This window comes from Diachasma alloeum, unplaced genomic scaffold (assembly GCF_001412515.2).
Source record: "Diachasma alloeum isolate Michigan unplaced genomic scaffold, Dall2.0 Dall_scaffold_00256, whole genome shotgun sequence".
Taxonomy (NCBI): Eukaryota; Metazoa; Arthropoda; class Insecta; order Hymenoptera; family Braconidae; genus Diachasma; species Diachasma alloeum.
In genome coordinates, this window is record NW_021680401.1 from 2253851 (window position 1) to 2270451 (window position 16601).

A 16601-nucleotide genomic window follows, 5' to 3' on the forward strand; every position below is an offset into this window, starting at 1 on the left:
AATTCAATTTTTCTATATAACTTATTCTATTGAGATATTTTCTATAGAATTTCCTCGGCTCAAATTTTCCAAGTTTTTTCGTTTGATTTTCTTGAGGAGAAAAGAAAAATAGAATGAAAAAAACTTGGAAAATTTGAGTCGAGCAAATTCTATAGAAAATATATGAAAAGAATAAGTTATAGAAAAAAATCGAATTCTGTTGACTTTTCTATTGAACATGTCAATAGAATCAGCCAAAAACTAATAGAAAGTTCAATAGAAATTCAATAGAATTTCTCACGAATTCGTTAGAAAATTCTACTGAATTTCTATTGAACTATTAGTTTTTGGCCGATTCTATCGAAATGTTCAATAGAAAATATTCAGTAGAGAAAATCAATATAATTCAATTTTTCTATATAACTTATTCTATTGAGATATTTTCTATAGAATTTCCTCGGCTCAAATTTTCCAAGTTTTTCCGTTTGATTTTCTTGATGAGAAGAAAAGAAAAATACACTGAAAAAAACTTGGCAAATTTGAGTCGAGCAAATTCTATAGAAAATATATGAAAAGAATAAGTTATATAGAAAAATCGAATTCTGTTGACTCTTCTATTGAACATGTCAATAGAATCAGCCAAAAACTAATAGAAAGTTTAATAGAAATTCAATAGAATTTTCTAACGAATTCAAACATTTTCTAACGAACCAAACGAATGATTTTCTTGAATTTTCGAGGAAACCGCCGAAACTTCCGATCAAATATTTGTGGGACTTGAAAAAAACGGTGTGACTTCCCCCTTGAAGCACAAATTCGTCGAGACAAATTAAATTAAACTCACAGGAAAGCCTTTAGCGCCCATCAGCCCGGGAGTACCGGGTATACCGGGCAATCCTCTAGCCCCTGGAAATCCTGGAACGCCGACTAATCCCGGAAGTCCGGCAATTCCTTTCTCACCCGGAATGCCATCCTTTCCAGGAAGACCTTCGGCGCCCGTTTCTCCAGGCTCGCCATTTCGCCCTGACTCACCTTTTTGGCCCGGATATCCTTGGCTGCCTTTGAGGCCAGGGAACCCCTGGTCGCCCTTCATTCCGGGAACTCCAGGAAAGCCCGGAGAACCGATTTTGCCAGCGGGACCCTAGAATAATTCAGGAGCGCAGCGGTAAAACGATTAAACGCGGAATATCTCCAAATCTAATGGAGATAGCGAAATTTTCATAATAACCTTTTTTGTAGCGCTCAATTCGTTTTATAAAAAAGGTGATATCAAAAATTCTGCTATCTGCCTTAGATTCCGAGATATTCAATGAAAACTGACGAACAGACAAAATCGGCTTGAACTGTTTTACCGCTTCGCTACTGAATACATTTCGTTGGATACACAGAAAAACCTGAACGTAAAGTACTATTTACGTATTTTACACTTAGAGTTAAAGTGTAAATTAGGAGATGGTCTCATATTCATAAATTACGACGATTCAATTAATTTTAGTTATCTGTAATTAACGACGAAGAAAAAAAAGTTATTTTAAGCGTAAAAAATGATGTTTTTTTGGTAAATTACGCATAAGAAAATAAAAATAAATAAATAAATGAAAGCAACATCAAATAAATGAAAAACACATCAAGAGAAAGCAATTAAATAAATAAATAATCAGCAAACAAAAAGTGAGACATTTCATTAAAAAAAAAAATTAGATTTGAAGGGTTTGACGTCGAGAACCAAAAGTTTTTTCTACGAATCATAATTAAAAAAAACAACATTCTTTTATTACCCAAAAAAAAACGCATACTTACTGATTGACCGGGTTGTCCATTTGCGCCGTCAATCCCACGAACTCCAGGCGGTCCCTGAGCCCCTTCCCTCCCTTTCTCACCTCTTGGCCCTGCTTGACCCTTAAAAAATCGAAAATATGCGGCGCTTGATGATACCCGAAAAAAATATATACTTGAATTCAGTAGCAAAGTGGTAAAACGGTTAAAGTCAATTTTGATTATTGACCAGTTTTCAGTGAATATCTCGAAATCTAAGGGAGATGGCAAAATTTTTATTATAACCTTTTTTGTAGAGCTGATTGAGAACTACAACAAAAGTAATTATCAAAATTTCGCTATCTCCCTTAAATTCGGCAATATTACTCAAAAACTCAACTGGGAAATAAGTCGGCTTAAACCGCTTTACCACTTCGCTAATGAATTGAGTGTAAAATATACTTGATTCAGGTATATTTTACTGGAATCAAGTATTTTTACTTTTTTCAAGTCTTTAAAATAATTGTATACTGGAATCGAGAATAATATGGTTGAATCACGTAACAATATAATATACTCGGATCAAGAATGATATTCTTGAATGAAGTATATAATATACTTGATTCAAGTATGAAATGTACTTGATTCAAATATATTCTGCACTAAATTCAAGTTTTTTTTCCGTGATATTTGTCATGGAATATTTTTTATTAGAGACCCAAAGAGAAACAAAGTGATTTATCAATGCATTCGTCAACCTGCTCTCGACTCTATCGACTCGAAATTACAGTAGTTTACCGGCGGTCCCGGCAGCCCTGTCGGTCCAGGCGCGCCCACGTCGCCTTTGTCACCAGCGGCGCCATGCTCGCCCTTGGCTCCATCCAATCCCGGCAAACCCTGGTGGCCTTTAGCTCCAGGAATGCCTGGTAAACCTGGCAACCCCCTCGAACCCCGGAGGCCTTGACTCCCTGGCTGACCTGTTTCACCGTCATCCCCCGGTTCACCCTTTTGGAAAGTCATTCATTAAATCTCTTCCCAGTAACAAATCCCCAAATTTCGTTCTAAAGTTCAAGACTATCACGCAAGACTTTATACCTCCACCAGCCCAATAAGGACAGTTTTTGGTTTAGCTAATCACCTACGCACGAAAAAAATTAATTGAAAAACCTAGCGAATTCGTTTGAAAATTCTATTGGATTTCTATAGAACTTTCTATTATTTTTTGACTGAATCTATTGACATGTTCAATAGAAAATATTCAATAGAAAAAGTCTATAGAATCCGATTTTTCTATATAAATTATTCTCTCCGGATATTTTCTATAGAATTTCCTCGGCTTAAATTTTCGATTTTTTTTGCTTTTTTTCTCATCATGAAAATCAAACAAAAAAACTTGAAAAATTTGAGCCGAGGAAATTCTATAGAAAATATCTCAATAGAATAAGTTATATAGAAAAACAGAATTCTATTGACTTTTTCTATTTAATATTTTCCATTGAATATTTCCTACGCACGAAAAAAATTAATTGAAAAACCTAGCGAATTCGTTAGAAAATTCTATTGGATTTCTATAGAACTTTCTATTAGTTTTTGACCGAATCTATTGACATGTTCAATAGAAAATATTCAATAGAAAAAGTCTATAGAATCCGATTTTTCTATATAAATTATTCTCTCCAGATATTTTCTATAGAATTTCCTCGGCTTAATTTTCCAATTTTTTTGCGTTCTACATTCCTTTTTTTCTCATCATGAAAATCAAACAAAAAAACTTAAAAAATTTGAGCCGAGGAAATTCTATAGAAAATATCTCAATAGAATAAGTTATATAGAAAAACAAAATTCTATTGACTTTTTCTATTTAATATTTTCCATTGAATATTTCAATAGAATGGGCCAAAAACTAATAGAAAATTCAATAGAAATCCAATAGAATTTTCTAACGAATTCGCTAGGATTTTCCATTCAATTTTTTCATCCATCGGTTAAACCTCGGTGTAAGTTAAGTCAACTCCGGATTAACATCCCCGATCAAGAGGTCTTTAATTAGTTGTTAAAAGAGAGAGAGGCGCTTCACAAATTGCCTTACATCTTTTCCAGGAAATCCAGGCAATCCCCTAGTTCCTTGAGGGCCCGGTAAACCTGGTAGACCTGGATCCCCTGTCTCGCCTCGAGGGCCTTGTAAACCTTGTAGTCCCGGTGCACCAGCTGGTCCTAATAATTCAGAATATGACCTTCAAGAAATGAAGTCTATTGATTTTTCAATTTTTTCATGACTTTCTCCGAGTTCTCCCGTCGGAAAAATCTAGAACCACTTTTCATCCCTTCTCAGTTGTTATTTTTCCTTCTCGAGTCAGTCAATTTAATTCGAGTTTTTAATTTCCCATTTTATGTGTAACGTCCGTTGAAAAACTATTATAATATATATTATATTATAATATTATAATATAATATTATATATTATATAATATTATTATTTTATAATAATATTATTTAATAATAATATAATAATATTATTTCGGTCACGACGACAAAATAGCCTAAGTAATTCTGGGTAGCGCTTCATTGGCCCTCTGAGGACAGAGGGGAGTTGCCGTCATCCATTGGTTAAGGCGCACGTGAAGATTGGGTTAGGTTGGCTCGAGCCATTCTATGATTGGTCCAGCGTACGACCACCCTTGTGACGTCATTGGCGATTTCAAAGCGTTTAAATCTTCAACTTGTGATAATCAAATATTAATTGACGCGCGATTTTTCTCCAATATTTAAAAATGAAAAATTGATCATTTAAGACTAAAACTTGAAATTAAAAAATTAAAAAAAAAATCATGCAAGTTCCCCATTACAAGAGTCAAATGTAAGGGTCAAATACTGGAATCATGAGGGTAAAAAATACATCAAAACACACATCAAAAGGATTATATAAATGAAAGCAAAGAAACAACAAAACCCTAGTAGAAATTTCAGCGTGAGTTGGTGCGCGACATTCAACATTTCAGCCTCTGAAACCAGGATTCAAGGAATTAAATGTTCGGGAAGCCCTTACGCTTCTGTGGAGGTGGAGCTAGGAAAGAGATAAACATAGAGAAAGAATCTGCCTGTTTCACTCTCACACCCCGAGAGTAATTTTACTGCACAGTCCCGTCGCGCAGAGGGACACACAGATCTACCCAAACACATTTACGTTGTCGATGGTGGGGGAAGGCAACTTCTCCGACTGAAATGTTAGGGAACCGAAATGTTTTGTCCGTTCTGATCGCAAAGACGAACGTACCTCCGGTGGGGGATAAAAAGATCCATTTCCAAAATTAAATTTTGTATCTGAGGAAATACCTTGCGGTCCTCTCGGGCCGGCAGGCCCCACCGGTGCTTGTAAATAACTCAGTGGATTATAGAGGGATGAGGCTGCGTCGATCGGGCCTTTATCATCACTCGCCTGAGCCATCGCCAATTGTTGGTAATATAAAGACATCTGGAGGGGAATTTCGTCAGATATTACACTTTTTTAACAATTTCGTTCGAGAACTGACTTACATCGGGTACAGCTCCGGGGAGTCCTGGGGCACCTGGCATTCCAGGAGAACCAGGTGCTCCCGCGATACCAGGCTGACCATCTTCCCCTGGTCGTCCTTGTTGACCCTATCTCACAGATAGACAAACAGAAATTATCTAGGATTTTTCTCTACATTCTCCCCTCCCATTGTAGGATTTCTCGCGTAATAAATGAGAAATGTTTACTTTATTAGATTCTGTTATTTGAATTTTTCTGACCTTTTGAGCGGTCCATCAAACTTTACGACATGTCTCAAGTAGAAATGCAAATGGATCACATGAACCGTTATATGACGGTCATATCCCCCGTTTTTTGTGACCGTCACAATGTGCCGAGAAAAAATGACAGTCATTTTTCATCTCTACAGATGCAAATTCTTTTTTGCCTTTATCAATTTTTGTTTAGAGTCATGTTGTATTGGCCTAATCTCCATTTTTTAAGGGAAATCACGGGCATCTTTCATGTATATATTAGGTGTACAAATTAATAAGGTGCCCCTATATTTCGCGGTTTATAATTGCGTTCAAAAACTTGATATTTCAATATTTTGTATGTTGGTAGTGTTCAGTTACCGAAGCAGTAAATACTTCTTACATAACTGAGGCACTGCATTCTTTTTGCATTTCAATTAAAGAAAAATACTGCCGAAGCTGCTCAAATGATTTGTAGTGCTCTTGGAAAAAACGCTGTAACACATAAAACGTGTGAAAAGTGGTACCGGAGGTTTAGAGACGGAGATTTCGATCTGTCACAAGACCCTTATTTTTGGTCATATGACACGATCTAAAAAGTGACGGTCATTTTACATCTTCAATTGCGACGCGAGGCACTAAGCATCATTGTTTCATTCATTTGCCTTCCCCAGAAAATATAATATAATAATTCGCGGTATTCTACCGATCAATGATAGTTACACCGCAACTATTACTATACGAGAAAATATGCTCTGCCTCGCATCCTTCGATTGATGAACTAAATTACTCACACGTATTCCGGCAATTGAATTTATTTGATTACTCTCCCCCGACACCATCTCCGTTGACTAGAACAAAAAACATGTCAGGTATTTCCAATTTTTCTTTCGTTTCGACGGGACACATTGGCCCTGTAATTACTCACCGATGAGTCTGTGTCATTAAACATTCGTTCAACTGAAAAAAAGCAAAGTATTGGAATTCAAATTTAATAGTATATTTCGTAACGAGTGCAAAATGGCATATTTCGTAACGAGTGCAAAAAAGTGTTTTTTGACGAGTGGGAGGTTATAAATCCCACGAGCTAAAAAAAATTTTTTACGAGTTATGAACAATATTTTTCATCACAATGTGGCGGAAATTGGACGCGGAGCGTGCCGAAAAGTTCACTTTTCGTCACAGCGTGATAAAAAACATTTTTTCGCGAGTTACGAACAATATTTTTCATCACAATGTGGCGGAAATTGGACTTTTAGGCACGCAGAGCGTGCCGAAAAGTTCACTTTTCGTCACAGCGTGATGAAAATATCAATTTTAACTTTGATACCGTACCTGGAGATGAAACTGTTGTTATCTCCGGGGATTCAGTTGTTCTTTCATGACCTAAACACGAAAATAATTTTTTTATTTTTTTATTTTTTATTTTATTGGTTCGGATAGAACCAAATGACCAATGACAGGATCACTACATAACATATATACATATGAATCAAAAATAAAACATAGCAAACGAATTATTTGTCATTAAGGATAATTGGGCGAGGAGGAAATGTAGGAGGTGAGGCGGAGGGGTTTCTATTGTTGTCGCGGTGCGCGTAAAATTTTACTTTACGCACAAGCTATGAAATAGTATATTTCGATACGAGTGCGTAAATGTATTTTTGACACCTGCGAGTTGTGTAACAATCGCCGCAAGGGAATGCTGACAATTTCGAAATTATCACAATTATTATTAGGCATGAATTATTTATTTTACCTATATCTTCATGTCCTGTGCGTGTCGTTGCAACAGCGGCAGTTGTTGTATCTGAAAACTCCCGCAGTCTAATTAACAATTATCAGATACCCCCATGTCAATTTCATTGAATTAATTAACTCTATGAACACATGAAATCGTGACCCGAGCGAAACACTCAGAGGAGACATCCGGCATCATTTGTTAAACGGATTAATTACTGAGGCGTTCGGAACAGCGGAATGAATTGAGCAGCTCTTAGACGAGTTACTTCCACTGTTCTTTCAGAAAAACTCGTAAAATTATGTGTTCAACTTCCTTTCCCCTTTTGGGAATTTGTACCGCGAAGCATCAATAAAGAGCTTTCGGAATCAAATAATTGTCTAATGAGAAAGTAACGAGATTAATTTATTTAATTATACGAAACTTACCGTTTCCAATTTCTTCGTAATCTGAATAATTCTCATAATATTCGTCGTAGTCTACCGGAGGTGCCTGATCTTGCTGCTGACTGCTGTTCCTAGACCTGATCCGCCTCGTTTTTCCGGCATCAACAAGTAACACGTTAAGAATCAGAAAAAACCCGATAATCTGGCCACTTCGTTCCCACATATTTCCAAAAGAGGTGTGTCCTCTGAGCCAACCACCCTTCAACGTGGGCTGAAGGCGACTAAACTTGCGACAATCAGCGTGTCTTTACGAGTTACACTTCGGAGACAGGGGAGGGTTGTCACTCGCCTCCTTAGCCCATCTCCAACCCCCACTTTCCCCTTTGCAAATCGCTTCTCCATTTCTTCCTTCACCTCTCATGTAGATCAGTACTATATTGCACTCGTCAAGTGGTCACTTGACCATTGGGCACAGCATCATTTTTGCAACGCTAACTGGGACTCCACACGCTGAGAGAAAAAATTTGCTCTGTTGAAAAACTAGGAGGTATTCCATGCCAAATGAGTGTACGGCTGACTCTCACCCTTCTGGAAATTGATCTCGATTTTTTCTACGATTGGGGAGCTAGAAGAACTATCGCTCAATTTTTTTCAGATTTTTTCGACAGCCCGTTTCGGAGATATGATTTTTTATTTCAGTAGCGAAGTGGTAAACCGGTTCAAGTCGATTTTGACTATTGACCCGTTTTTAGTGAATATCACGGAATCCAAGGGAGATAGCTGAATTTTTGTTAAAACCTTTTTTGTAGCACTCAATTTGCTCTAGAAAAAAGGTTATTACGAAAATTTCATTATCTTCTTTAAATTCGGAGATATTCTTCAAAAACTCAACTAAGAGGTAAGTCGACTTAAACCGGTTTACCACTTCACTACTGATTTGTAATCGTGATTTTTTCGATTTCCTAATTTTGGGTGGAAATGCCTGGAAATGCCATGAAAAGAGAAGAAATGATGTTTTTAAAAAATGTTTTCACTTCACCCGCAAGTAATGAAAAAAATATTTTCGTACTCATTATTAAATCTATATAGACCCAAAAAAAAATTACTTTTGATCAGTAGCTAAAGTACTTATACCCAGTACCAAGAGGTTCTGGGGAAAAGGCACATTTTTGTACTTCCTCGAAGTTACAAAACAACTTGATGCAAGTATCATGCGTCAAGTACCTGTGCAGTGGTGAGAAGTACCTCAGTACTTGTCACAAGTATTTTGTTACTTGGGACAAGTAAAAAAATTACTTGGACTGAGTACCTGGCTGGTTCTTTTCAAAAGTACCAAATAAACTCAATATAAGTTGAGTATAAGAACTTAAAAATGTTTTTCTACCTCTTCTAAAAACCGAATTTCGTCAAAAATTCAAAAATCCAAATAATTCCCGTTTCAATTGATTTGATCAATTGATTTTTTCCTACAAAATATGTTCTGCTGAACATTTCTATTTACAAAAATGCGTAAGAAAGCCCAAGTAATCAATTGGAAGTACTGAAATTAAGTCCTAAAAGTACTCGAGAGAAGTTGAAAAATTACTTTTCACCAGTACCTTTGGTACTTGTGAAAAGTACTAAAAGTACTGGCAGTAAGTAGTGATACTACTTCCTCCCAGTACCATTTCTACTAGATTGGCAGATGTGGTACTTCACCCAAGGACCCAAAATGTACTTGGGACGAGTATTTTTAGAACTTTTCAAAAGTGAACTTCCTCCCAAGTACCGGTTTATACTCGTGAGAAGTAATTCTTTTTTGTGTATTACCGTTTTTCCCTTCGCCACCCCTTCTTGCTAGGGTTGAACTGTTTTCCCGATTAGTTGACACCCCAAAAAACACACCTTTCCTTTCTGAGAATGAACACGCGAAGAAGAACGCTATGGGGTACCAGTGCTCCAGTGAAGATTAGCAAACGCTCGACCCACTTATCCAGATGGTTATTTTTTTGTACATGCAATAAGTGTCGTTGCAGCTGCCACATGATAGTGCCATTCTAGTGGTGTTTCTTCTCAGAAAGATCTCCGTGGGGATACGAATATGGAAGCGTGAATCTCGTTCTAGATCACATTATGATGCAGTTGACGCATTGTTCTTAGTGACGATTGTGATATCATCTTGTCTCCGTTCTTTCGTGTTCGGACACTCAATAAAGTTTGTTAAATTCAAATTATTATTTTGGCCGCGTTTCTGTCGCTACTGCAATCAACTGAGTTAGACGACGTTCGAAGCGTAAAGAGGCCACGTTAAACCATCATTTGCATCAAATTGTTATAAATCGATGAAGATTCTTTCACTTCAGACTTTACTTCAATAACCGATAATTTACTCTCGTTCACATGTATTTTATGCACAGTTAACAATTTTCGTCTGAATTTTCCGTACCAAATTGTGGAAATTTTTATCCGATTCAAGTTCCACTGAAATTTCAGAAAATCTTGTCATTGAAATATCAAATATTCCATTGATTTTCGGTTCTGAGATCAAATAGGTTCTGACGAATGATCTGGAAAGCAATAAAATACTTGATTTTTCAGTTCATTTATTCAGTGAAAATTCAGGAAAATTTGAAAATCCATGTCATTTTGGTTCTGAATATTCATGTTCCACTCACGGAGAGAAATATTCAATAAAAATTACGTCTTTTCCGTAATTCCGAAGCAAAATGTGGCTCCAGGAAATTTTACGGAACTGTCACGGAATTTTTCCAGAGCGCTCCGTAATTTTTTTCTGTATCTCATGTGAAAAATTACGATACCGTCACTTAAATTTTCTGAGTCGATTCCGTAATCGGTAAGCGAATTGTGAGTTCCGTAATTTTTACTGAATATTTCTCTCCGTGCTGAAAATGCACTCAATTTGTGAAATTGCCATCTCACTTCCACTTAAAACTCATGAATTTCTGTGAATTCTACTTGAAACTTGAAATTTTATAACCATTTTTTCCCTAAATCCGATTCAATGTCACTCGTGAGATTTAATATAACGTCTTCCATGAAGTTTCAAAAAAATTCTAACAGTATGTGTTACCGGAATATAATTATATAATTTCAATTCATTTTGTTTATAATAATATAATAATTATTGGTATTGTTTATAACAACTCTCTCACCTCTGTAGATTTGGCAGCGACCAAACCCTACAGGAATGGCCATCCAGTCACGCGTTTGATAGAAATTCCTCTTTATTAGGTAATTCCTTAGAGTTTTAGCGAAAAACCCTTGCGGGCTGACCATCGAGTCACATTTGAGGGAGAGGAGAATGTATAAAAAAGTTCAGCAAACTTCAATGGTGGCACGTCTTACTTTCCTCGACATTTTTCCCTGATTTTTCTTCAGATAGATTTTTAATTAGATTTTCTTCATTTCTTGTCTGTGATTATTAGACAGCCGACACGAAAAACTACCATCCCTTGTTTCGCATAAAACAAAGGTTTTTCGCAGTAGTAGTGCCAGAAATGACATTTCTTGCGTGTACAGAGAATGCAATTTTTTTTTAACTACTAAATCTATTTTTGCGACAAAAATGTTTCATTCCGCACTCTCTGCGTGTTTCGCACAAAAAAATCCTTTTTTGATAATTTTCAAAAAGCTATTTTTTTTGGCACAAGTGAGACTTGTTTGAGAACTTTGTCGTTTTTCTCTCAGTGTTGAGGCGGCTCAATTCGCCTCGTTATACCCCCATGCTAGTGGAACAACATAGGACTCCAGAAGACATTATTAATAAATAAAATAAATAAAAAATCATTTTGGATTTTTATAGTACAGAGAGACATGATGAGGAAATTGAATAAACGTATACATCAGAATTCTTATAAAGATTCTAATTTATTTTGTCACGTCTCAAAAATGTTCGCACCCCTTGCAGTCATATCTATCTGGAACGTCCACAGCACAATTTTCATTCTACCCTCATAATTCATGGTTCAATCTCTCCCAAATATATCTGTTTATCACTTGATCCAGAGCAAACTGAAACGAAAAAGAGACAAATTTAGATGGGTGTTAAGGATATGAAAGTATCTTTCACAATTTAATACAGACCACACTATAGATTCAATAATTTTCATCAAATTTGTCAATTAAACTGCGTGAGAAAAGTTTGAAAGAAAATAAATGAAATAAAAAAAAAATATATAATGAATAATTAATTAAAATTGCTTAAACTTTCGGAAACCTTATTTTTAAGGCATGAAATCAATTTCTGGTAAAATTCTGAATATGAATAAATCTCGAAAAATGAAAGTTCTATCTTCAACTTACCAATGGGTTCTTTCGGGTGGAAGTCAACATCGTTGACAGATCCGTTGTGACCGGGTAATTTGTACAAAATCCGTCTAGTCGTCGTGTCCCAAATATAGTGGAATCGGTCAGAAGAGCCTGCCGAGACCTTGCTACCGTCTGGAGACCAAGCACACCTCAACAAATTCTGTGAATAAAGTTTATTAATGTCGGAAAACCTTTTAGCGATAAAAAGACGCCATTTGTGATCACATCTAAGGGTAAAATGACAGACAAAACAAAATTTCTTTGTTTCTTGGGTCTTTAGAGCCCCTCAAACCCTCATTCATATGAAGCATTATTTTATATTAACGAAAAAATGCGCAGAGGGTGAAAAAAAAGTCAACAAGTAAAAACTTTTTGAAGCAACAAGATATTCATCTGATAATTACCAAGGTGCAAATTGTTTCATTCGAGGTTTCATTTCAAAAAAGCATAATTCTTGTACGAGAATTTTATTTTGTACTGGTGTAACTATGAAATCGAAATTCACAAACTAAACTGTGTGAACTTAAAAATAATGAAAACTCTTTCTTTACCTTTTCAAAATTGTGCTGATGACCAGACAACATTTTGACACATCTTTCGTATGGAGCGAATGGTCGAACGTCCCAAATTCTCAAAGTATTGTCCATAGAATTTGATAGTACGTACGAGCCATCTGGACTCAAGCTGATGCCAGTGACGGTATCGGAATGCCCTTTCAACTTGTAGAGAACCGAATTTTTTCGTAAATCCCATACTTTGATATCATTGTCGATTCCCCCGCTGATGACTTGCTCAGCTGTATCATTGAACGTAACTGCTGTTACCTGTGATTGAAAAATCAATAAAAGGTGTCACTAAATCCGATGGCGGAATTTTGGGGTGAATTTACAGGGTAGTTTCGAGTCGAATGGTTCCTTGGACACGTACGAAAAAATATAAATTTTAAATTAAATGTTAAATTCAAATTAACTTTTAAACTTAAATTTAAATTACAGATAAAATTAGATTTAATTATAATTAGATTATTAGATTTAATTTTTTTTAGATTTAAATTAAATGTGAAATTTTTATATTTCTGATGATCACGACAAAAATTTCCCTCAAATAAATCTGTCACTCCATCAAATATTCTCACGTGGAGCATATAGTTTTTCGGCAGAAATAATTTTTCCTCAGTGAATGAAATGAAAAGCGAAACGATGCAACAGCTGTAGAAACTTGAAAAATTTATGGTCAAGAATTTTAATAAAATAAATGTCTGGAGAATGACTTCTATAAAAAAAAACTCAATAGATATTCATTTCAGTTGAATAAATAATAATATTTTTAGAACTCTCCTAGATTAAAAAAAAACAATTGTATTGTTTTCAAAAAACATGACAATAAATCAGGAAACTCACTTGATACGTGTTATTCAAAGTGTAACATTGACCCCGTTTCCTTGGATCCCAGATTCTGATAGTGCTGTCATCGCTTCCAGAGCATAGTTGTGTTGGGCCTCTGCGTGCTCCGGCCACTGAATTAACGAAGGAGGTGTGGCCCTTGAGTTTCTTTATTCTCGTTCCTGCTATTATGTCCCACAAGCCCAGAGTCATATCTGTGCTAGCTGAATACAGGAGATTTCCATCGGAACTGCAATGGATCTCCATCACTGCTCCACTGTGACCAGACATAGCTCCAATATTTTCACATTCGCCATAAACATTCCAAATGACTGCAACAATTCGAAAGAATTTTAGTGTACAATATTGCCTAGCAATTGAAAGCATTCTAAATAGCTGTATATTCAACTCTAAAAAATATATATTTCGTGAAATCATTTCTCATTCGATTCAAACAATGAATTAACAATTAATTTCTTGTTTAAGATCCGGGTGGATGATCTTTCGAACGTTGTCTCGATTGTTTTTCCATCCTTATAATGTAAAATTTGGCTCAAGAGGTGGATAATTCACACCAGACGGTGCCTTTTCAGGTTAAAAATATCTCATAGAGGAAAATTCATCAAGAAATATTTAATCCCTAAGTTACAAGATTGCTATCATATCATCATTATTATTCCATTTAAGGGTTCATTTCTTGTCTGTGATTATTAGACAGCCGAAACGAAAAACTACAATCCCTTGTTTCGCATAAAACGACGATTTTTCGTGAGCAAAATACGTATGGGAGTATCGAATAACGAAGTAGTCCTAGAAATGACATTTCTTGCGTCTACAGAGAATGCAATTTTTTTTAACTACTAAATCTATTTTTGCTCTGCATATTTGGCACAAATAAGACTTGTTTGAGAACTTTGGCGTTTTTCTCTCAGTATAGTATTGTCTTAGGATCTACCTCAAATAACAATCGACGAAAAACAAAGCAATTTCCAATAGATTTTCAATAGATTCCCACTTCTGATTCAGTACTTTGTACCTCTAATTGAAGGACACTGATATTTATGTTATGAAGGAACAATAGGACTAGTCACGAATGCTTTTTACGTAAATTTAAACATTGTTATTCTACTCTTTTATATGCCTTATGGTTTTTTTGGTTTATATCATTTAATAATCTTGTATTTGCCCCTAGGGGCTGCATTCTTACCCCAGGGCATCGATAAAATGCTCAAATAAACCAATAAATTAATAAAATACTGATAGAATTTCTTGGTGCATGCGATATGCCAAGCTTTCAATCAAGTTTGTTCATTGAAAACTTACAAATTTGCCGATCGAAACCCGTAGACACGAGATACTGTCCTTCCGGGTGGAATTCCAGTGAGAAAATATCACCCTGATGTCCCTCCAACAGCATAATCGGTGCGATCAGGGAGGACGTTCGTGGTGGACCCTAAAATATAGTGGAATTCCAAATTAATTAATGATTAGTGAAACAAATTCATTTAGGGAAGGTTGGGGTGAAACGGACACTTTTGACTTTTTTAAAAATATTAGTGACGGGTTGAAATGTTGATGAAATTTAATAAATTTTTTTTTCAATACAAAGAACAATTTTTTCCCTTTGAAATGAGCCTAAACTGAGCTCTATTGTTACATTTGTTTCTGAGTTATGAATAATTTTTAAAAAGTCTAAAGTGTCCATTTTACCCTACCCTCCCCTATGCACTTATTAATTTGAGAAAATTCAAGGCGATTGGAACTTTTGAGGTGCACTTACATTCTGGACGACAGCTTTTTCTCTGCTACTGAACACCACTTCATTCTTTGTCCTCTTTGAGGCTGGCACGAGAGCCAGGATCTCGTCGCCTTTCCTCTTGTCTGCAGTGGGCATTTTATAAATTTCCTTGCTTTATCCCAATACTATCAATCATTTGCTGGAAAAAATGTACACATCGACACAACACACACCTAACGAAGCTATAACATAACCTAAACCTTGACACCTATAGACAACTGCCATATCGATTGAAATTAAGCGGAAGAATTCAGTTGCAAAAGCGGTGAAATGATTCAAGTCGATTTTGACCATTCCCCAGTTTTTTAAGAATATCTCGGAATCTAAGGGAGATATCAAAATTTTTGTCGATACCTTTTTTGTAGCCCTCAACTCTCTCTACAAAAAAAGTTATTACGAAAATTTCGGTATCGCCCTTAGATTCGGAGATATTCCTCGAAAACTTAGCGGATGGATTATCGTTCGGACGTGATCTTGGTTGTTTTTTTTATTTTGATAATCTGAAATGATCTCCAATTGCTATTCAGTTTTACATAGCCCTGGAGTCTACAAAAATTATAAGTGTACAGTTAAAAAAATGTTGAAAAAAAGCAAAAATTTTTAATTAAGCAAATTACAGCAGAAATTTTACATTATGAAGAGGGAAAGGCAATCGAGATAACGTTCGAAAGATAATCCACCCGGGCCTTAAACCGTTCTACCGCTTTACCAAATTAAAATTACTACTAAATTAAAATTAGATCGTCATGGAAATTCCATTCGCAAGTAAAATTCTAATTTATTAGCAAAAATATATTGACTATGTTGTGACGAAAGGAATTTCCCACTTGTTTTTTTTCTTCAAGTTTATTTTTCTACAAGAAAAATAACTCGCAAATGTGGAAAAACCTTTTTTAATCAAAGATTAAAATTGCTTTTGCGGTTTACGTATCAGTGGAATACAATTCTCTCGGATGAAGGTGAAGGTATGGAAATGATCATTGAAATTTAAGTAAAATATATTGTATTTGGTAACGTCAAAATACTTTGAACTGACATCACATAGTTTATCTTCGTATCGGTGGGACCAGGCCAGCATGGCCCATGTCCTTGTTGTCTGCATTCTACGTACACAATTCGGAGAAATAATAAAATTATAAGTAATCTTATGTGGATATGTAGATAATATTTTATACTGCAACGGATTTAACAAAATGGCTCATTTCGATTTTTACAACGGTTAACTGCTCTCTAACAAGATTCTTGTATTCAAGTTATCTTATTAGAATGAGTACACGAAGAAACGTAAATATATTATATTCGGCAACATAGAAATGCCCAGAACGGACCTAATATTGTTTCTCTTTGAGGATGTTTCGGCTTCGCAACAATCTGTGACATTAGAACATTCGGAGAAATAATAATAAAATAAGTAGTTAATAAAAAAACCTATCGAATTCGTTAGGAAATTCTATTGAATTTCTATTAAACTTTCTATTAGTTTTTGGCTGAGTCTATTGACATGTTCG

At 35.5% G+C, this 16601-nt stretch overlaps 2 protein-coding genes across 2 annotated transcripts in view; both read right to left on the minus strand.

Moving 5' to 3' along the window:
• The window catches only part of LOC107037563 (collagen alpha-1(II) chain), a 14640-nt gene extending 6812 nt beyond the window's left edge, over positions 1-7828 (minus strand). The window contains exons 1-11 of the mRNA XM_015256183.1: positions 7648-7828; positions 7238-7288; positions 6814-6864; positions 6407-6438; positions 6273-6329; positions 5269-5373; positions 5068-5206; positions 3824-3948; positions 2533-2739; positions 1780-1878; positions 824-1120 (exon numbers count right to left, since the gene is read on the minus strand). Of these exons, the coding sequence (XP_015111669.1) occupies positions 824-1120; positions 1780-1878; positions 2533-2739; positions 3824-3948; positions 5068-5206; positions 5269-5373; positions 6273-6329; positions 6407-6438; positions 6814-6864; positions 7238-7288; positions 7648-7828 (1344 nt within the window). The remainder of the gene's footprint in view (positions 1-823; positions 1121-1779; positions 1879-2532; positions 2740-3823; positions 3949-5067; positions 5207-5268; positions 5374-6272; positions 6330-6406; positions 6439-6813; positions 6865-7237; positions 7289-7647) is intronic.
• A 3625-nt stretch (positions 7829-11453) lies between these two features.
• LOC107037578 (U5 small nuclear ribonucleoprotein 40 kDa protein) lies at positions 11454-15281 on the minus strand. The gene is made up of 6 exons (XM_015256200.1): positions 15076-15281; positions 14619-14748; positions 13314-13627; positions 12465-12737; positions 11908-12073; positions 11454-11616 (listed from the first exon to the last, which is right to left on the minus strand). Exons 1-6 carry the CDS (start codon positions 15187-15189, stop codon positions 11564-11566), a joined length of 1050 nt encoding a protein of 349 aa, XP_015111686.1. The 5' UTR covers positions 15190-15281; the 3' UTR covers positions 11454-11563.
• Positions 15282-16601: the final 1320 nt, after the last annotated feature.

Bases quoted from the DNA above. Each gene is read 5' to 3' on its own strand.
- LOC107037578 (XM_015256200.1), bottom strand. From the start codon at position 15,189: ATGCCCACTGCAGACAAGAGGAAAGGCGACGAGATCCTGGCTCTCGTG. The intron at 12,738-13,313 runs GTGAGTTTCCTG...TTTCAATCACAG, and splicing joins CTTTGAATAACACGTATCAA to GTAACAGCAGTTACGTTCAA. The intron at 11,617-11,907 runs GTAAGTTGAAGA...TTTTCGTTTCAG, and splicing joins CCACCCGAAAGAACCCATTG to TTTGCTCTGGATCAAGTGAT.